This window comes from Orussus abietinus, unplaced genomic scaffold (genome assembly GCF_000612105.2).
Source record: "Orussus abietinus isolate OABI.00-Male unplaced genomic scaffold, Oabi_2.0 scaffold130, whole genome shotgun sequence".
Classification (NCBI taxonomy): Eukaryota; Metazoa; Arthropoda; class Insecta; order Hymenoptera; family Orussidae; genus Orussus; species Orussus abietinus.
The window spans coordinates 136,679-156,714 of NW_019394315.1; the positions used below are offsets into that span (position 1 = coordinate 136,679).

The 20,036-nt window shown below is 32.0% G+C and overlaps 2 protein-coding genes across 11 annotated transcripts; both read left to right on the top strand.

Annotated features, from left to right (window-relative positions):
* Positions 1 to 381: 381 nt before the first annotated feature.
* Positions 382 to 17,118, top strand: LOC105697833 (heat shock factor protein). Of its 9 annotated transcripts, XR_001103885.2 has the most exons (13): positions 382 to 633; positions 2,071 to 2,179; positions 2,334 to 2,458; positions 2,640 to 2,975; positions 3,044 to 3,126; positions 3,216 to 3,404; positions 4,597 to 4,659; positions 7,264 to 7,800; positions 8,657 to 8,762; positions 9,076 to 9,175; positions 9,357 to 9,607; positions 13,436 to 13,492; positions 13,739 to 17,118. XR_001103885.2 is itself a non-coding variant. In XM_012421520.2 (12 exons), the coding sequence occupies exons 1-11, from the start codon at positions 529 to 531 to the stop codon at positions 9,590 to 9,592; spliced, it is 1,989 nt and encodes a 662-aa protein (XP_012276943.1). In that variant the 5' UTR covers positions 382 to 528; the 3' UTR covers positions 9,593 to 9,607; positions 11,523 to 17,118. The 9 variants fall into 9 exon arrangements, 7 of the variants coding, with proteins under 7 accessions (XP_012276943.1, XP_012276945.1, XP_012276944.1 ...); XR_001103884.2 differs by having other exon boundaries at positions 9,357 to 13,492; XM_012421520.2 differs by having other exon boundaries at positions 11,523 to 17,118.
* A 251-nt stretch (positions 17,119 to 17,369) lies between these two features.
* On the top strand, positions 17,370 to 19,961 carry LOC105697836 (protein jagunal). 2 transcript variants are annotated; one of them, XM_012421527.1, is made up of 4 exons: positions 17,370 to 17,940; positions 19,132 to 19,273; positions 19,461 to 19,676; positions 19,745 to 19,885. In XM_012421527.1, exons 1-4 carry the CDS (start codon positions 17,885 to 17,887, stop codon positions 19,871 to 19,873), a joined length of 543 nt encoding a protein of 180 aa, XP_012276950.1. In that variant the 5' UTR covers positions 17,370 to 17,884; the 3' UTR covers positions 19,874 to 19,885. The 2 variants fall into 2 exon arrangements, with proteins under 2 accessions (XP_012276950.1, XP_012276949.1); XM_012421526.2 differs by lacking the exon at positions 17,370 to 17,940 and adding an exon at positions 17,963 to 18,722 and having other exon boundaries at positions 19,745 to 19,961.
* Positions 19,962 to 20,036: the final 75 nt, after the last annotated feature.

The window sequence follows — 20,036 nt, forward strand, 5'->3', positions numbered from 1 at the left end:
AAATACGACCCTATAAATAATATTTTCTAATAGTAATTATTACTCTTTAGCTTGAACTTTGAAGTTGATTGAAAAAAAAAAGTTATTTAAACGAAGAAACCTAAAGTATAAATAACAAAATTAACGTTCTCTTAAATTCTCAATGATCCCGGTAACTTACGGTATGTTTCACAGTTACCTTCTCCAATGTAATGTTACCGAGAATTTTCGAACTCTAACTAAATCACGTTTTCCTCTAACCACATTCTCATGAGACTGTCATTCATGAAGACAATTTCAGCCAATGAGAGAGCCGTTCCTAGTTGCCTTGCATTATAAACCGTGGCTGGAAACGCCGGGGCCGGCCATTTTGCGAACTGACTCCCTCCTCTCCTTTGGGGCCGTGGTAACTTGCGTAGCAGAATAACATCGTCAGCGGTCGGTCGCAGTCAGCCATCATCGTGAGATGCGAAGCGAGTCGTATGCGTTCTATTCGTCTAAGTACATAAAAATAACGTAGCGGAACGTTGAAAAACGTTATCAAGAAGAATGCATCCCATCATGGAGTTAGGAACAAGTGTACCGGCGTTTCTAGGTAAACTCTGGAAGCTCGTTGAGGATCCTGAAACCGACGACCTTATTTGTTGGGCACCCGTAAGCATCCGTCATTCTTATTTAGTATCTTACAATCGATGATAAACTTCATTTCCGTCATGTCAATGACACCTAGCAAACGTAAATAACCTATTCACGAGGAACGCGAATATGTCGTTTGAACACCGTTTACAACGTTCAGATAACGTTTCGTGCTCCCGCAATTACGTTGCAGATCATTGCACCTGCTTGATACATTCGTTACACTGTTACAAGAAATGTTATTTGATAAACGTTTCGCAACGTTTGCTCTTCGATTGTTCATTTTTAATTAAAGCACTTTATATCACTTGCTATTTTTCTAATTTGCGTGATTCAAGAACCTTTTATATATGCATGTTGGACCACTTGCATCTTCGTTATACCGAGCAATATCCTTTTATACTAATGGTGTCAACAATTATATCACTGAAATCTACATAGATAGAATGTAGAAGAATAAAAAATCCTGCTAGGCAAAAATCATTTACATGTTATGAATTTAACGTTTCTCATATATTAAAACTACATTGTAAATAATGTATTTCTTGTACATTAAATTTATTCTACTTATATGTTAATGCAGTTGTTATTGTAAAGTAACGTACATCATTATATTAACTATAAAGTTTAAACATTTTCATTATTTGAATTGCAAACATTTTCATAACTACGAGTGATATGATCGTTAATTCATATAATGAATTATTTATAAGGTATCAAAGTAAGAAAGGTAACAAAGTATTATAATTGCAACAAAATTCATGTTGCAAAGTCAAATTTAAAAATGAATCACTACTTTTATGTATTGCGTTGTTTAGTAACCATTTTGTGATATAAAAATAAAGAACTTATATAACCTTCTAAAGTAATGTTACAATATAATGGAGGAATGCAAGAATACCCCCACAAAAATACTTTTCGATACATTTAGTATTCTTTTGTATATCTAGAGTGAGGTTATGTGTGGATTCAGGCATTTGTGATCCTAGTAACAATATATGAAATATTCTTTTACTTTTATTGAACCAGACTGCTGCATTTTTTATTTTTATTTCTATTTCTATTGGAAATATATAACAGTATTCATATAATTAATGTTATATTACACAAAATTTATTAACAGATGTGCAATGAAATATCTGTGCCAGTTTTTAATTATTTATGCAACAGAGGAAATATACTTTATTTAAACAAGCCTTGTAAGCTTGAACCCCTATTGTTTACTATGCATTATTTACCAGAAATTACATGTATAACAAAATGCTTTTGTTCCACATGATTTCTTAAATGATGTCTAGATTAACTGTTTGATCAATAAGCTCTTTAGATTATCTGCCTGGTTTTATTTAATCATCTGTACTTTAGTTTTTCAATATGTATATCTAGATCAGACATTTGAAAAATGAAATAAAAGTGATAAACAAAATAAGATTTATTATTGCTATTCTCTTACAGAATGGAAGAAGTTTCTTTATAAGGAATCAAGCGCAGTTTGCCCGGGAATTATTGCCACATTATTACAAACACAATAATATGGCTAGCTTTGTTCGACAATTAAATATGTGTAAGTACTACTGCCTTTACTTCTTCTTCTTTTTTTTTTTCTACTGATTAAAAATAGAAACATTTATTTAAACCAAAATTATATTAAATAATACAATATAATGATTTTAATGAAACTTATTAAGCATGTTTATAATCTTTTATTATTCCTGTAGATGGTTTTCATAAAAAAGTATCAGTGGACTTGGGTGGTCTGAAATGTGACAGAGATGAAATGGAGTTTGCTCACCAGTATTTTTGTAAAGGGCACCCATATTTATTGGAACATATTAAAAGAAAAGTAGGTACAATTGTTTCATGAACTGTTTACCTTCAAGAGTTTTTTTATTTATTTTACTATCTTGTAATCATGATTTAAATTGTTCATTGAGTTTGTGTAAACATAACGTTAGTTTGTCCTTTATCCAATAAATGTAAGATTTGGACTTAACATTATATTCTGTACTTACATATTTATGCAGATAGCAACAAATAAAGGTCAAGATCCAACACAAGCTCCAATGAAACCTGAATTGATGAATAAAATGTTGTCAGAAGTAAGAAGTATGAGAGGGCGTCAAGAACATCTTGACTCCAGATTAGGAGCAATGAAGAGAGAGAATGAGGCCTTGTGGAGAGAATTAGCAATGCTTAGGCAAAAGCATCTTAAACAACAACAAATTGTTAATAAACTGATTCATTTCCTTGTTACATTGGTGCAACCATCTAGGAGTGGCGGGCTCTCTGTGAAAAGGCGATATCCTTTAATGATCGATGATTCCACAAGACAGAGAAATAAACAGGCAAAAATTTCTAAGGTAACTGATTTGTTTTACTCATTAAATATCTTATATCATAATTAACAATGCTTATTTTTAAATTGTAGGCACAGGTATCCCCTACGGGTCCTGTCATTCATGAGTTAGATGTAACTGATTCAGACCTTGAATCTCAATATATTGTGGCAGAGTAAGTAAAAAACTTATATCATGCGAAATTGCCTAGTATTTAAAAAATAATCTTTTTTTTTATACCATTCATTCTGTATTTTATTGCAGAATGTTGGAAAACCATGGAAGTCCAGCAGTGGAGAGTCCTGAACATACTGAACCATCAGGTTTTGAAGATTCAGGTATGGAAACTGTACGTTTGGGCAACATTAATGACCAGTCGCCTAATGAGATTCAATTAGTTGAATCTCAAAATATGGAACCAAAAAAGAAACGTGTTTGCAAAGGGAAAAAGAAGTAAGTAATCTACAAAATTAATTATTTTTAAAATAACTTGTACGAATTTAATTACCCATTACAATTTGTTTAAATTGGACGTTGGAGGTTGAAATAACGAATGCAAAGTGATGACTAACACACTGGAAGTACAGTGGTATTCATAACCTAAATTTCGTATATCCACATTATTTAAGATATTTTACATATATTTAAAAAAATATATTAGTTAAATTATTATTATATCAGCAGACTGAAAGTAGAGTTCCAGTTGTTCATTCAACAAAGTCCCTGATTTGTGTAAACGATTATGCTTCCAGTCAACTGATTCCTAATGATATGTATGTTTGCAGCATTTAAGCTTTACATTTAAACCTTCCATGTAATTGCTAAATATGATAACGACTATACACTTCAATCAGTCCCATAATTATTGTTCATTTTGAGTCCATGTATAATATGTAATGTGGATATACATGAATCCATTACTGACATTTTTCAAGTCATTTGGAAACGATTTGTTGCCATGCTTCGCATATATATTTGTTATGCAAAGTGAGGTAGTTCACATATTTTGTCTGTTCAAGACATGTTAAAAATAAGGATGTAGTTGAAGGAAGCCACAGATTATAAGTGTAAAGAATGAAGAAGTAATATTTATTGCTAACACTACTATATACGTTAAAAATCAAAATTAGTTTATGATTGAACTCATGGCAATTATTCTGCAATGACTACTAACGAATTTTTTTAGTGATAATTATATTTTTAAATCCTGATCCCTTTTACATTTTCATCATTTAAATGTGTGGTAAACTCGCTCATAATATTAACATTTTAAGGATAAATGTTATTTGTACTGGATTAATTTATTCTCAATGAATCCAGAATTATTAAGTAATTATCATATTACTTGATTTTTAACTAGACAATTAATATTAAATTAACAGAAAGTTGATATACATTCTTCAAACAGCTGAATATTTATAATCACTGAATGCAAAACAGACTATATTAAGAAAAATTAATATAGTCGAATGAATGTATAAACTGTTTTCGATTTTTAACGCACTTTGATAAGTTCTGAAAAGGAGCAGCCATATTTCTCATGAGCACAGTAATGAAATAACGTTTCTGAATGTCACCGTCATTAGCTTATTCAATCTTAGCTGCATTATCCACGTTATATCATCAGCTATTCGAATTCTGCCAGGAGGAAAAACAAGATGCCTGTAAAAATTTTGATTCCACCAGCAGAGAACGGCGAAAAACCCAGGTTAATTTTTTTCTCTTGTAACCGTTTGGTGTTGGTGCATTAAGTTTTATTTTTTTGCCTGCAAATATTCAATTATTTCGTTATTTCGTTAAAGTTATGCTTTGCGTCAATTTCGTGCATGGAATTTGACCAAATCTGATAATTTCCATAAATAAAGTCTTGCAATATTTCACCTTCTGGGATTTGGCACTTGTAGATCAATTAATATTATTTCATTCTAATTAGTGATGAATAACGTTTACCCAGACGGAATTTAGGCCTAATAGAAATGACGTCTGATGTGGTGGTAATAATATTTATGTTTTAAATCACACAAGTCATTGCGCGTAAGAAAGAACTGCATTATTAAACTTATGCAATGGCTGACATCAGTAATTACACATTTTTTAAATTATGCGATAAATCTTAATTGCATATAATAAAACTAAGGTCATAAGAAATGTTTCTTGTTTTGTGCTCCGAAATTGGCTATTATTCTAAGCTGCGGTCTTAATTTCATTATTGCTCAGTACAGTGATGCGATACCTACCAGACAGATCAATTTCAAATAGAAATTTCTAAACGGCGCCTATAATATTAAATTTAAAGAGTAGCATTTTTATTTTGAATATAGTACGTTTTAAGGGACATGTAACGAGAGATTTTCTGACCTAATTAACAAGTTTAAAGAATGAATAATTACTAACGAACGCATAGAAAGCTTTATATAATTTTGTATAAGTTAATTTACATAAAAGAAATTAAAATAATAAATTAGCATGCCTTGTAAGATAAGTAGCACGTATTTAATATTTGACACACGTAATACAAATACGTAAAACATCCTTTGCTTGATTTGTAGATGGTTTTCATAAAAAAGTATCAGTGGACTTGGGTGGTCTGAAATGTGACAGAGATGAAATGGAGTTTGCTCACCAGTATTTTTGTAAAGGGCACCCATATTTATTGGAACATATTAAAAGAAAAGTAGGTACAATTGTTTCATGAACTGTTTACCTTCAAGAGTTTTTTTATTTATTTTACTATCTTGTAATCATGATTTAAATTGTTCATTGAGTTTGTGTAAACATAACGTTAGTTTGTCCTTTATCCAATAAATGTAAGATTTGGACTTAACATTATATTCTGTACTTACATATTTATGCAGATAGCAACAAATAAAGGTCAAGATCCAACACAAGCTCCAATGAAACCTGAATTGATGAATAAAATGTTGTCAGAAGTAAGAAGTATGAGAGGGCGTCAAGAACATCTTGACTCCAGATTAGGAGCAATGAAGAGAGAGAATGAGGCCTTGTGGAGAGAATTAGCAATGCTTAGGCAAAAGCATCTTAAACAACAACAAATTGTTAATAAACTGATTCATTTCCTTGTTACATTGGTGCAACCATCTAGGAGTGGCGGGCTCTCTGTGAAAAGGCGATATCCTTTAATGATCGATGATTCCACAAGACAGAGAAATAAACAGGCAAAAATTTCTAAGGTAACTGATTTGTTTTACTCATTAAATATCTTATATCATAATTAACAATGCTTATTTTTAAATTGTAGGCACAGGTATCCCCTACGGGTCCTGTCATTCATGAGTTAGATGTAACTGATTCAGACCTTGAATCTCAATATATTGTGGCAGAGTAAGTAAAAAACTTATATCATGCGAAATTGCCTAGTATTTAAAAAATAATCTTTTTTTTTATACCATTCATTCTGTATTTTATTGCAGAATGTTGGAAAACCATGGAAGTCCAGCAGTGGAGAGTCCTGAACATACTGAACCATCAGGTTTTGAAGATTCAGGTATGGAAACTGTACGTTTGGGCAACATTAATGACCAGTCGCCTAATGAGATTCAATTAGTTGAATCTCAAAATATGGAACCAAAAAAGAAACGTGTTTGCAAAGGGAAAAAGAAGTAAGTAATCTACAAAATTAATTATTTTTAAAATAACTTGTACGAATTTAATTACCCATTACAATTTGTTTAAATTGNTAATAAATTAGCATGCCTTGTAAGATAAGTAGCACGTATTTAATATTTGACACACGTAATACAAATACGTAAAAAATCCTTTGCTTGATTTGAATATGCATCACATATCCTTTACTATGTAGGCTTGGTAAGGGTAATAATTTTTTCTACTGGTTGACTAATTAATTTAGAGATGTGTTCACCATATGTTAACATTTATTAAGATATTCAATATTTCAAATGTTATACCACCGTGTCATGCTTAAAAAAAAAAATCTTCATAAAGTACAAATTATATAATCTATGTTGCTATTGCATTTTTAAGACAGAAACGTGAATGTCCATTGAAATAAAAGTGTTCAATATTTTGTGCACTCTCTTTGAATAATTGATGTTCTAACGAAAAGATTATATATTACAGAATTAGAGAACTACTTTTCCGATCAGTGGACAAATACGTTTCGAAGTAGTATATTTGCTGCATGGCAACTAGTTTCCTTAAAAATCAAGGTGTGGCCGTAAATGTACATGTTTGTACAACACTTACGACTAGACCCGGAAAGCAAGCGAAGAAACCGTAACAAATGCGTGATTCAAAAAGGGGGAAGATGAGCAAGAAGATATCTCGATTTTAGGGAAGAAACACTTATGGTCGAAATGTCACCCGAGGATTCGGCAGTGTCGATCGAATTATTGGAAAGTAACGTGACCAGCTCTTCGAAGCCGATTCCATTAGCCACCGTGAGAAGCTCCAAACTTGCAGCCATGGCAGCCAACATGAGCAACAACAATGATCTTGAACTGGATCTAGATCTTGACAGTTCTGCTTGTGCGGAAGAAGATCCAAAACAGAATGATACTTCCCTTGTAAAACTCGAAGATATTTTAATTATACCAGAGATCATTGACGAAGAACAAGTTAAGAGCCATCAAACAGAAGGTCATAGCAATAATGGCAACAGCAGCGATCCAATAGAAAAAGAAATTGAACAGTTGTCTTATGACAGCGACGAAGACCAAAATCTCGAAGGAAACGGGGACGAAGCGCACCAGTCCACAACATCCGAAAACTCGAGAGACAATGAGGAAGAAGGCACTCGCAGTTTGTCTAAAGACTTGAGTTGTGTCAGCGCTGCAGGATTATCAGAGACAGCTTACAGGTTAGAATCAACGTAAGTTCAACACGGACCATTTGAGTCGAACAAATTCCTGAGTGTAAGTACAGAGTATCAAGGGGTAAACGTTGGAAGATTTGAAATATTGAATCACTTATTACTCCATATGTTTGACGTTATCTACTCAAATATAAAGGCTGTATTTAAGGTCGAGTAGTAAGTAATAAGTAACAAAAGGCAAACTTAATATATGGTTGCGTGTGTATAATTGCCAGCAGTGTTTTCTGTCATTAAAGTATAAGTCGTATGAGCTCTTCATTTTCTCTGGCTTTCTCCAACAGTCATCGAATTCATAATCATGAATTATGGCATGACTAGACAACGTAAATTTCTGGAAATGACAATTCATTGTCACTTCTGTTTGACATTGTAGCAATAATAACAGTAGCATTCTTCCATCTTAAATCTTAAATCTCACAAGCAGATGCAATAATTTATAAATCTAATAATTTGAATTTGTTTCCTTCAGTATTCTTTTTCATTTATTGCATCTTTCTCCTAATATAATTTCATAACGTTGAAAGCACCATCAATTATTAGCGTTAGAATTCACAAATTTCATTGCATCAAAGGTTCAATAAACTTAAATTAATAATTATGGAATCAACATCTTTGAGGCTAAAAAATTGGATAAAATTCCTGGCATCACAAGGTATGCCTTTGAGAACAGGTACCATATTGTCAAAGCCATAGGTTCAGATTGAAATCATGAGAACTACATAGTGTAATTGTAAAACATTAAAAAAAAAATAGTAATTACCCCTAATGTAGGTATAAAAGTGATATTCATTAATTTTGTATTAAAATTATCATTATTCTCAGTATCTTATATGCACCCTTATACTGAATCTAGAGAGGAAGTGGATGTTCACCTAGAAACGATGCAATCCGAACTGGAGAACTTACGGGAGATTTTACGTGGAGAAGGTTACAGTATCGATGCCAACACATTATTAGGAGTATGTTCAAACCTTTCTATTTATTATATTTATAAATGAAATAAAGTGCTCGTTTATATAATACATTTACTTATCAATAAGCAGTTATTTTATGATCGTAATTAAATAGTTTTATTTATAAAATAATTTGTAGTGCGAAATTTTAATAATTATACATACTGTTAGCAATTGTTGTTACTATTTTTAAATTACATAATAACTGCATTCTTTTCCTTTTATTTTCTAATTTTTTTATTTAGACATTGCATTTATTCTGTAGGTATTCACATTTATTTCTGTAATTGATTAAAATTAAACATTTTATTGTTCTTAGTTATTTGGAGCAGATGATCCAATGTCGTTTGGGGTCCCAATGAATCCTGATTTGGATCCACATTCTAATCGTGAAAAAGACGACGATGACCACCCAGGTGGTAAGTGTGATATATCGTATAATGAATTGAAACACAGTGTTAATAAATATCATGTTTAATAATAATAACATATTTTTAAATATAAATGTTTAGTATATGATTTAATGTAATGAAGCATTCCTCATTTGTTGGAAATTTATTCTTATTTCATATATAAAATGGGTCTGTGGTACTTTTTTAGGATCATTCAACGGAACGGAGGGAGGAGAACTGATGGCGTACAATCCTTCATCAAACCTTTTAGATTTTGGTGATATCTTCTTGGGTGCAACAACATCGTCACCAGACGCGGATGTTACGGGTACATCAGTTGCCAACAATTACATCAATCCTGATCCTTTGGATTTGGCAGATTGTAAGACGTCTCTGCTTGACTCGCTGGCAAAGGCGAATAATTCAAATTCTATGACTTCATAAAAGGTCTTTCTTATGGTAAGCCAATTTTTATGATAAAAAATGTATCATACGAATATACATCCTTTTTTATTTGAATAATTATATACGCAGAAGTATAGACTGAATATCTACTCCAAAAACTCACTTCTAATATTGATCATCTAGAAACGAACAAAATAATTTAGTTTTTCTTTCAAAAGATAGCTGAATGTAATCCTTAACAGGTATTACTTACTGATAACAGTAAATCGTATTGATTTATTGTTTTTTTTAAATGCTGAAGTTACACGATAGCATTTTATAGAAATTCTGTCGTTTTACTGTCATTAGATGCTCATAACTTGTTAGGAGAGGTTAATTTATGCGCATTGATAACATTAATGAGCTTTAAAAAGGAAATCAAATAAGGAGGTGATTTTCATCATCTTATTTTGGAGGCTTTAACATTAGAACTACCGGCGATTTTTTTGTTGTATAGGATGGGCCATTTGAAACCAGTCATTTTTACTGGCCTGGTAGTTCTAGTGTTAAAGGTGTTAATTTCAATTTTAGTTTTAAAGAATTGTTTTCTTGAATTTAATTTCAAAGAATTAATTTTAAATAATGGAATTTAACAATAGGTAGCTCGATTTTGATAAACATATAATTCGTAAAAAGGTTACTAGTAGCTCAAATTATTTTGCATTTTGTATTCTATACTTATCATTCAGCGATAACATGCCTTATCCATTATATGTTAAATGCCACATAATTATGCCGAACTTTCAAAACAATCGGTGTAGAAATTAAGCTCCTGATCCAGAAATACCAGAACCAGACTCACTTCTTTGCCTGCTCCGTCTTTAAAAACGTATTAATATCGATCATGCGGAACAAAGCGCAGCTTATTAAAGATAATAAGTAATCAATGCTCTTTTGAGATCAAGTGAGTGCAACGTTTGAATATTTTAAATGTAAGCTGATACAGAAAAATAAAGAAAAACATTAATCATTCGTGTATATCTTTGCGGTATCTATACCGTATAATCGCGTTAATATATTCAAACATTAAAGGATTTTCAAATAAAGTTACTAGGGAACATTCTAAGTTTCTCTGAATGCACTGATGGGCCATTTAGTAAATGTCTACGATCAATATATATTTACTACTTCCCTAAAAATGTACATTATACTTGTCAAATTTTAACGGATGTAGCAGTGTTCAGTCTATATTCTGTACTTACCAGGATTCTTGGATTTATAGGATCAAAGATCTAGCAATCTTATCAATGATTCCGGGAAAAACAATACATGCATATCATTTTATAAGTGTAGTATCATACATTAAAAGTAACCGATAAGAAACTTACAATTTGATAAGTATTTTTTTGCAATGCCTATTTACGAGCATTGCATTGAATAAATTCATTCATTCGTAGCTATCAATTTTATGGCAAAACTGTGAGATCTACAACCCTTTTTATTTATATTGAGTATATTGGTATCACCTATTAATTAATCGATAAAGGCAAGAATTACTATAACGTGGTAATACAAATGAAGTCAAGATGTTAAAAAAGACGTTGCAGCACTCTAAAAGATAAATGTAGTTTGCAAAATATTTATTTTAATTGAAAATTATTATTCTATCGACATTGCATTTGTTTATGGTTTATAGTATTTTATCATGTTGCATACGTATAAAAAAAAATAACCGAAGTCTTTAACCAGATTTTTTATTAACACCAAAAGTCATTCGTCCTTGTATAAATTTTCTGTTATTATTACGAAAACTTTAACGCAGAAAAGAAAATGATATTAAACCTCACTGCTATCTCAATTTCTATTCATTTTAATAGTTAAATCATGAAATTGGTTAAATTCTCTTTGTACTGTTTTCATACAAATTATCATCGGGTGAGGGTTGTTAAACACGATGTAAGATACTACCTTAGGATGGACTTTTTTGCAGGTTCAAATGTCTTTTGGCTCGGTACATTGGTAATGGTGCGTTTTATTCCCATGGACTGGGTCGTACATGTCTCTCATAGTACAAAAACTGCTGTATCTTGGTGCCAATGCAACGTACCTTTTCTACAATCAACAATGTTGATAAAATTGTGTTTGGATATGTGGTACCAGACTTTAATCCATTATGAATGGTGGATTGTAGTAAATAAATACGGTTGAGTATTGAGCTAAAAAGAATATCGGTTCTTGTTTCATAGGGAAATTAAAGAAGTTGGACCTACGTGTTTGTAGAGTGCTTGAGTTCGAATCTCTGCTTTGTTATTTTCTTTGCAAAGCGCATTTGTTTTAAGCGTATACAGCGTTTCAGCTGTTGCTTTGGAATTATTATACTAAACTCCAAATAATTTAAAATGTTTTATTGAAAAACAAGAGGGATTCAATTTTACATACACCATTTTTACTACATGATGTAAAACGTTTCCATTGGTTCAAATTTTCTTCATTAAAATGTAAAATGATAAAAACATTGATGACTTGCGGACATGGTTAAAATATGCTTCAATGTAAAACCCTAGTTCTTCGATTTTTTCAATAAAATGTCTGAAATGATGTATTTCATCATGGGAAGGGTTAGTGGAGAATGGGATAGGGGTAGGGAATTAACTTATTGTATTTCATACAAATTATATTGCAATTCTGTAAATAAAAATGTACTTTATTATGTGCGTTTCGGAAATTGAACAATATTTAAACATTTTATTTATTTGCTATTGGACTTTGTTACAAAAATTCAACTGTAAATTGATACAAATTCTTTGTCCTAATTATAATTGTTACTCATACATAAGCGTCATATTAAAAGTAAAGTATTCATTAAAAGAGTCCACCGTTTTTATAATTTTGTACTATCTGGTTTTTTCTTCTTTTCATTGATTTTTTAAGATTGTAAATTACTATCAAATATGTATTTACGCTTGTCTGTCGAAGAAAAATACCATCGCTTACACACGCATATGTAAATTGTATCAGCATTTACTGCAACTGCGCTGGTTACGAGCAAAAATAAGGAATATACGTAGTTATTTTTAAGCAAGAATTTGCGCACATACGATTTTGATAGATAGTACATTTTTGAATTTCACATTCTACACAAATTGTACGAGAAAATTATAGTACGAAATAACGAATGTCATTCGTTGGAATTTTGGATGTGAGCATTTTTAGGGTACTTGTTTTTCTTTTTTTAATATTCAGTCTGTTTTGATTTCGTTAATCGATTAATTGGTTTCGTTGTTCTATTTTGATCTCGGTTTATATTAAGGCTATAAATTCACGTCCAATTTTTTTCACAAGTTAGTAACGTATGTATGTATCGAGAGAGAAGAAAAGTAAAAAATAAATGCATGGAACCTTAGAGGCGCTTATATTGGAATAGAGAGCACGTATATTGGAGGAGAAGAAATTCAGGACAACAACCAGATATATTGATAACTTAATGTAAGAGATAACTTAAATTCTACATGAAACCGAAGAACTAAGGAAAATTGTTACAATTTGGTGTATTCTCTAGACAAATAATTCCAGTAAATAATTTGATATGGGAAAGAATATGGTCAGATTTTCCTTTATACGTTCTTGATAACACAGTGGTACGTTATCGATTAAACTATCAATGCTGTGACACTATGACTCAGTCCAATTACTCAATAATTTTCATTACTCCTTTGAACACATTTGACAAGAATTTTAGTACTGTTCACAGTAACTGAATTGAATATGGATGGAAACCAACTTCTTGATTAATTAATATCGCCGTTCATTATTTGAACATTTATACACCCACATAACATATAAGAACGTTTTTTTGACATCTCATATAACTTTTGTACTCATTCTTATCTTTAATTATCGTAGCTTCATCACTTATGTCTCTAACAACGCAAGCAATTTGAGTTATGCACTGGTATTAAGGTAACTGCATCTTTAAATTACATTGTAAATTATATCCGATGAAACATGATCTGAGTGACGTATTATTCTCATTTCAAGATCGTTATATGTATCCAGTAATTTTATTACTGAGAGAACTGTTAAAGATAATAGTATTCCTATTAAATCAAATTTATATGTTATGTAATGATGTTTATTTTATAAATAGCTTGTACAACTACATTATAAAGCCCAAATGTATAAATCACTTTTTTTTTTCTATTTTAGCCTCGGAGGAAAGACTATGGATATCCTATCTAGGCAATCAGTAAATCCTTCATTTTAGTTTACAAAGCGAAATAGTAACTAAGCCCATATATGCAAAGTATTGTTAAGAGTGCGGTTTACATTTGAGACACTAATGTTGGACAAGACGCGGTGAGAACCGCCTGAACCTTCAGAGTTTCACAAGGCACAGAATTGAAATCGACTATTCTAATCTGTACGTCTTCGTGAACATATTATCAGAATACCATTAATCGTTGCAGATCTTGATCCAAAGTCAAATAACCTCGTTCTTATTTCTCATCAATACATTCAGAGAAGTATTCACCAGTAATCGGGGAAGTAAATAAGCAATGCAGTTGGCTTTCCCGCAACAACTGCACCGCACCTCTTATTTTTAACCACCTTTATACGAAACTGTCTATTTGAGAGAATGATAGAAGTAGCAACCGTCGAGCCTCGTAACATTTACAAATTAATAATTTCTTGCGCGCATATCGCAAGATGCATCGTCGTTAACTGGCTAACGCAATGGTAGCAGTAGACTATGTCTTTTTCTAGTTCTTCATGAAATCGAAATCGTACACCCTAAAGTTTTTATTAAAATAACCATGCCACTTAGAAGATTCCACGTACAGTCGAGCATCGATTTTCCGTAATAATGAGGAACCCGCCAAGATCTCGAACGTTTGAAAACTTTAGTAATTTAGGGGCGTTCATTACTGGCTGCTGTTCAAATTGTTTTCAGGAGGCATCTTGAAAAGGGTCATTCCTATTAAAGTGCGTCCAAACATGAGCATTCGTGTGCGTAAACATGTTCACGTCTAGACCCACCTTTAAGAAAATATAAATATTTTCACCATTTGTTACGAAAGGGATGTACTGTGATACTCTAATGTTTATTTGTAGGGATACCCTCGTATAGTAACGCGTAATGTCAGCGATTGGAGAAAAGCCGTTTTAATTTTCTTGAACGGATTAAGGAAAAACATTCGTATAAAGATTTGTTGGCCTCTTTGCCGCAGCGTTACTATATCAGGGACTACTACACGTTTCTTTGGTACTCTTAAGAAAAACTATTGCGTAAGGTTTATATTTTCGGATACTTATGTGTAGACTGTACATAATTGATCCACGTAGTAATAACATCAGGCATGTACAAGCTACGATGGTTATTAATTGAGGCTTTGCAGTAATAAGATGTGAATTAGATAGTTATGTGAATAAAAGAGTAAGTTATGAACTGCCCGAATGTGTACAATTCCTTATACTCGGTATATGTTGGTCTTACGTAAATAATATTAATGTCCTTGAATTAGCGCGAAGAGAAAGCATCTAAATTACTCCTGTATTGTTCAGTGTACTTTGGTATACTGAACATTGACCACTGATTGCTGAAACACTTGAACATGCCTGAATTACACTTTAGTTCGATTTCTTGGTGTCTTGGATAATCGATGCTGTGAGCTGTACGCTCATAACATATTCTCCATAATTAATTTCGGGACTGAAGGTAATCATTTTCTACGGATCTTAGGTTGGGTTTTTAGTTTCTTTTTTTTTTGTATGTATAATTAGAAATCATACGTTGAAAATTCAAAGGTTAAAGTCACTTGTAGCCTTTGTCCGTTATTCAATTGACTTTTGTTCCTACGAAGTTTCAATCCAAGTGGGATGGCCTCTTGCTAATGGAGAGTTTTAAAGTTATTACTCTTCCGTGAGTCCATGGGAAAATTTCAAAGCATGAGATCCCCTGTAAATAATACACATTCTGCATAATATACATGCAATTCGTTTACTTATTATGTGAAGTCAGAAGTATTTCATATTTAATATATTTTAGATATTTCTACGTATAAACGAAATGTTTGAAAAATCATTACAAATATTAAAATGTGTCTTAACCCTTTCGGTACTAAGAATGACGATAGTTACCTGGTATGAAACAAACCATATACTGGAAGCATTATGTGCTAAAAAAGAAGTTCCCATACTATTTCAACGCTCTTTTCGTCCGATCTCTCCATTAAGAAGGGGTTAAAATATCACTAATAGCCAAATCATACATTGCATCGATGAATGCATTCGATCCATACACAAAGTGAATTTAGTGTAACGACATAGCAGAAATAGTGAAATGTATCATTACTGGTGAGGACGACTTCCAATTACTCCTAAGTAAGGATGTGCATTTTATATCCGTCGCGCGCGCGCGTCTGATGACCTTTTTACTAATTAATAAAAACAAAAAACTCGAACAGAAGTAAAAGTTTCACTGGGTTCACTTTGTTATGATAACTTTCATTTGTGATAAATAAGACTTTTAATACTTGTTCGTTTTTAATGCCATTGCAGCAGTACCTCTTACGCTGTCATCGTTTTTTTTTTAATTTCATACTGTGGATATCAAATGAACATTTTTTCATTTGCATTATCTAATAAGCTGTATAACTTTCTAAATATATGTCAAGGGTCATCTCACCATTCGGGTTCATTTAACGCATTAATATATTTGAATTCATTATATGAACAGTTAAACATTGCAAATATTCATTTGTTTTGTCTCTGGAAAGTTAGATCCACACAGGTTTTTATTTTTTTTCCATTTTCTCTGGTGCGTAATGTGTATCGATTTGATTTTTTGTTCTACCCATTATATATTGTGAACATACTGATACGAATTTACATTGACGCCATTGCTGATACGTAGAAGTATTATAAACCACGATAATACTTTTCAATATCCTTTCATATTTTTTATATCAATCTTTTCTGCGCTCTTAAGGGTTACATGTATTATTATTCATTCAATATAATTGGCACTGATTAATCAAATATATTATCAAATTCTATGCCCTAAAATGAAAATGGTATAAAAGGCAGATTCATCATTATTAAATTAAGCGTCTCATTGAAATAGTAAACTTCTTCTGGTTGAAAAATAATCATAAATGCATGATCTGAGAGTAAATGTAACACATGTTGTGCATATGTTAAGAAGTGAAATAGTGCCCTTTGTTCTCATAAGCTGTCTCCAAGACATTGCATAAATTTACAATTTAATAAAATCAGTAATTTTACCGTTTATGGATCTTTTCTAGCAACCAGATAATCACTTTAAATACAGTCAAAACCATAACAAAACACGATTATTTCATTGCAAAATTGAGTAATGGCAAAGGTTTTAATTTACATAAGACCTTTTGTTATCGATGAGTGACATGATAATGACATCTACAAAGACAGTAATACAATTAAACCATCCCGGAATATTTATGGTTACAGGTCGCGTAGTGATTTTGTATATAATTATTAATTGCATAAACTTGTAGATGTATCATATGTTTACAAAATTGTAAAATAAAATAAAATGTGTTACGAAAGATGTATTCTTTTAATATACTTTGAATGACACTGAGTTATATAGTTTTTATTTCCTTTTCTTTAAATTTTGATAGTCCTATACAGAAGCAATGGAATTTGAACTCATCTTCAACCTAATGTTTCTAATCTGCAAATTCTACTGTTTGAAAATGAATTTAAATTATGCGTTCATTATATATTTTTTAATGATTTCTTATATCCACGTATTATTTTGAACATATCTAGGATGTTCGATTGGGAGGATTCTTATTGGACACGACCCAAAGATGGCGGTGGTGGGTCGGCTACAATATTGACACTGGTTTCTGGTCTAGATAATCTTTTGAACATATGATTACAAGCAGAGATGAGCCGAGAGATGTTCCATGCCTTTGTTAGAAAGTGAGGCACGGCTCACTGGCGCCCTCTTCGCCCTTGTAAGAGTTGGAACTGCTTTCAAAGGGGCGAAATATTCGTGACCGGTAAAACAGTACGCTCATCTCTGTTACAAGGAACCAGGGTTGGGTAAGTATAATATGTATGTATGTTGTAATATACGTGGTTTTCTACACGTATATTACAACGTATAATACGTCTCTAGTTTTCTACACGGGCACCAAGTATATTACCCGAAACTATACGTGCAAAGCGCATACGCAATATCGTCAATAGCCAATAACAGTCCACCTATTTACCTCTAAGAGACATTCTCATTGGCTATTAAGGGGATTGTACTTTACACCTCCAGAGATCGCGCACATTCGAAATCAGTCTTGGAAATTTTATATGTATGCATATATGTACATACATGCATTTGACGTTTGTAACGGCTATTTCAAGTGGTAAGATTCGTAACCAATATTTATATCAAAATGTATAAAGGTGGAAGATCAAAAAGTAAATTATGGGATGAAAGATGGATCGACAAGATGGATGTTTATAACAGTCTCTGGTTTATAACTTAGCGAATACCGCATGCCCTACGTTTGCTTGTCCGTCATATTTGATACGTTTTCTACGGTAAACTACTTGATTTACGTAATATACGTCAAAAACCTCGAAAATCGTGAAATTACCCAACCCTGCAAGCATTCACGTGTTTATACGTATGTTAAAAGACGTTTATACCCTGGTAGTTGTCGCATGTTATACTTGCATCTGCGGTATCCTCCATATTGTTCACATAATATACTGATTTTGTACGTTTACAATGGTCAATTACATAATTTAAATAATATACGTTGCAAACCCCAAGTGGTGCATTATTTCTCATCCCTGCTTCCCCCAGATATTTAGTATACATGGTGTCAGAGTATACGCGTTTAGCACAAATTTGATGCATCGCTGTCTATGCAGTCAACATAACCCATGATTTCGGCTACAATTGTTTTCCTAGGGTTCTCGAAGTTTAAAAATAGTCAGACATGTCCTAGGACGTCTGAGCAATATTCAAGTTCAGAACTGTTTGGCAACTCTTGTCAGAAGTGGAGTTAAAAAAATTGTGACCTTTAAAGGTTCGGAAGCACAAGAATATGGCTTCGAGAGGCACCGTAGCACAGGTCGTTGGAACAGATGGTAGTGATTATACCCACAGACAAAAGGTTGCCTCACAGTATCAAATGAGGTGAAGAAGTAACATTCAATTTGATTACGATGTGTTTTTAAAAAACAAATAATACTTACATCTTCAGTCATGCTTTCTTTGCTTAATGAAAATATATACTCTAATTGTGATACTTAAGACACTTTAGTCTTGCGTTACTAATACTCCATTATATACCATTCTAATTTCAGGTCTAAAACATTAGGATATGATTAGTATTAGTATAAGTTTAAATCTGTATGATATAATACTTGTCCAGTATCTTTCCGCTTGCTTTAACAGTCTTACTTAAGAAATTCAAAGACAATTATTACAGTTCCAAATAGCACCTAATATTAAAAAAAATCACTAGTTTGCAATATGTCATGCTTGTTCTTTTATATTTATGTACCATAATAGTAACATATTTAATTTCTTGCTTTGTTTTCAGTGCCATAAATAAGTCGAGACTGAAATATTGTATTTTTTTTCATTACCTTCTATTCTTTGTGATGTTAGCAAAATTATCTGCAGATATCTTAGACCGTTTGGATATTTTTATTCTGGAGATAGAAGAATTACAAGTACCTCAAGTAAGAAAATGCTCATCATTTTTGAACTAATATGGAACAAGTCGAAATATACTTTTCTGGTTCTGACTTCATTGTGTGTTCAAATATTCGAATTTCTTCTATAACCTTGTATTCAAATTTCAAAAACATTGAACTAACTAATCAGTTTGCTAAGATTTCATGCTAACCTTGTTAATTACTATTTCAGCCATTGTGGTGGGAGTATGTGTGGTGTATCAGTCTTTTAATGTCATTCTTCGGCTTATCAGCAGTAAAAAAGAATAAGATTAAGACTCTACAACAGTACATGATAGGAATAGTTGTGTTGGGATATATGCCACTTTTGTACGGTGTAATATATTACTTTAAAGATGTTTGGACGTACCTGACCCTAGAAGAACCTGACGATATTCAAATCTGGCAGGTATGTTTTACGTAACAAGAAATTATTAAATATAATTAGGAGAAACTCATTATTTTTCAAATTTCTAGGATTTGCCCTATGGACTACTATGGTATGCATTCATTCTTCTTGCATCGCAAGTCCATTGTTTCTCTTTATACTTTTCATGGAATCTCCTTGTTGCATGGAAGGCTCGAGGAGCAAAGAGGATAGATTAGTGACTTTCCATTAATTTAGACAGAAACATGTAAGATTTAATGATTTATGAAAAAAGAGTAAAGTTCAAATCATGAATTCTTTAAAAAAGAATTGAGTGAACTTAATTCTTCCTGTTCTAAGCGTGTGATACAAATAAGCAAATCATGTGTGTACATGAACATG

Excerpts from the sequence above, each read along its gene's own strand:
- LOC105697836 (XM_012421526.2), top strand. The coding sequence starts at position 18,631 with ATGGCTTCGAGAGGCACCGTAGCACAGGTCGTTGGAACAGATGGTAGT. Across the intron at positions 18,723-19,131 it reads GCCTCACAGTATCAAATGAG|TGCCATAAATAAGTCGAGAC; the intron begins GTGAAGAAGTAA and ends CTTTGTTTTCAG. Across the intron at positions 19,274-19,460 it reads AAGAATTACAAGTACCTCAA|CCATTGTGGTGGGAGTATGT; the intron begins GTAAGAAAATGC and ends TTACTATTTCAG.
- LOC105697833 (XM_012421519.2), top strand. The coding sequence starts at position 529 with ATGCATCCCATCATGGAGTTAGGAACAAGTGTACCGGCGTTTCTAGGT. Across the intron at positions 3,405-4,596 it reads GTTTGCAAAGGGAAAAAGAA|GAGGAAAAACAAGATGCCTG; the intron begins GTAAGTAATCTA and ends GAATTCTGCCAG. Across the intron at positions 9,176-9,356 it reads CGACGATGACCACCCAGGTG|GATCATTCAACGGAACGGAG; the intron begins GTAAGTGTGATA and ends GTACTTTTTTAG.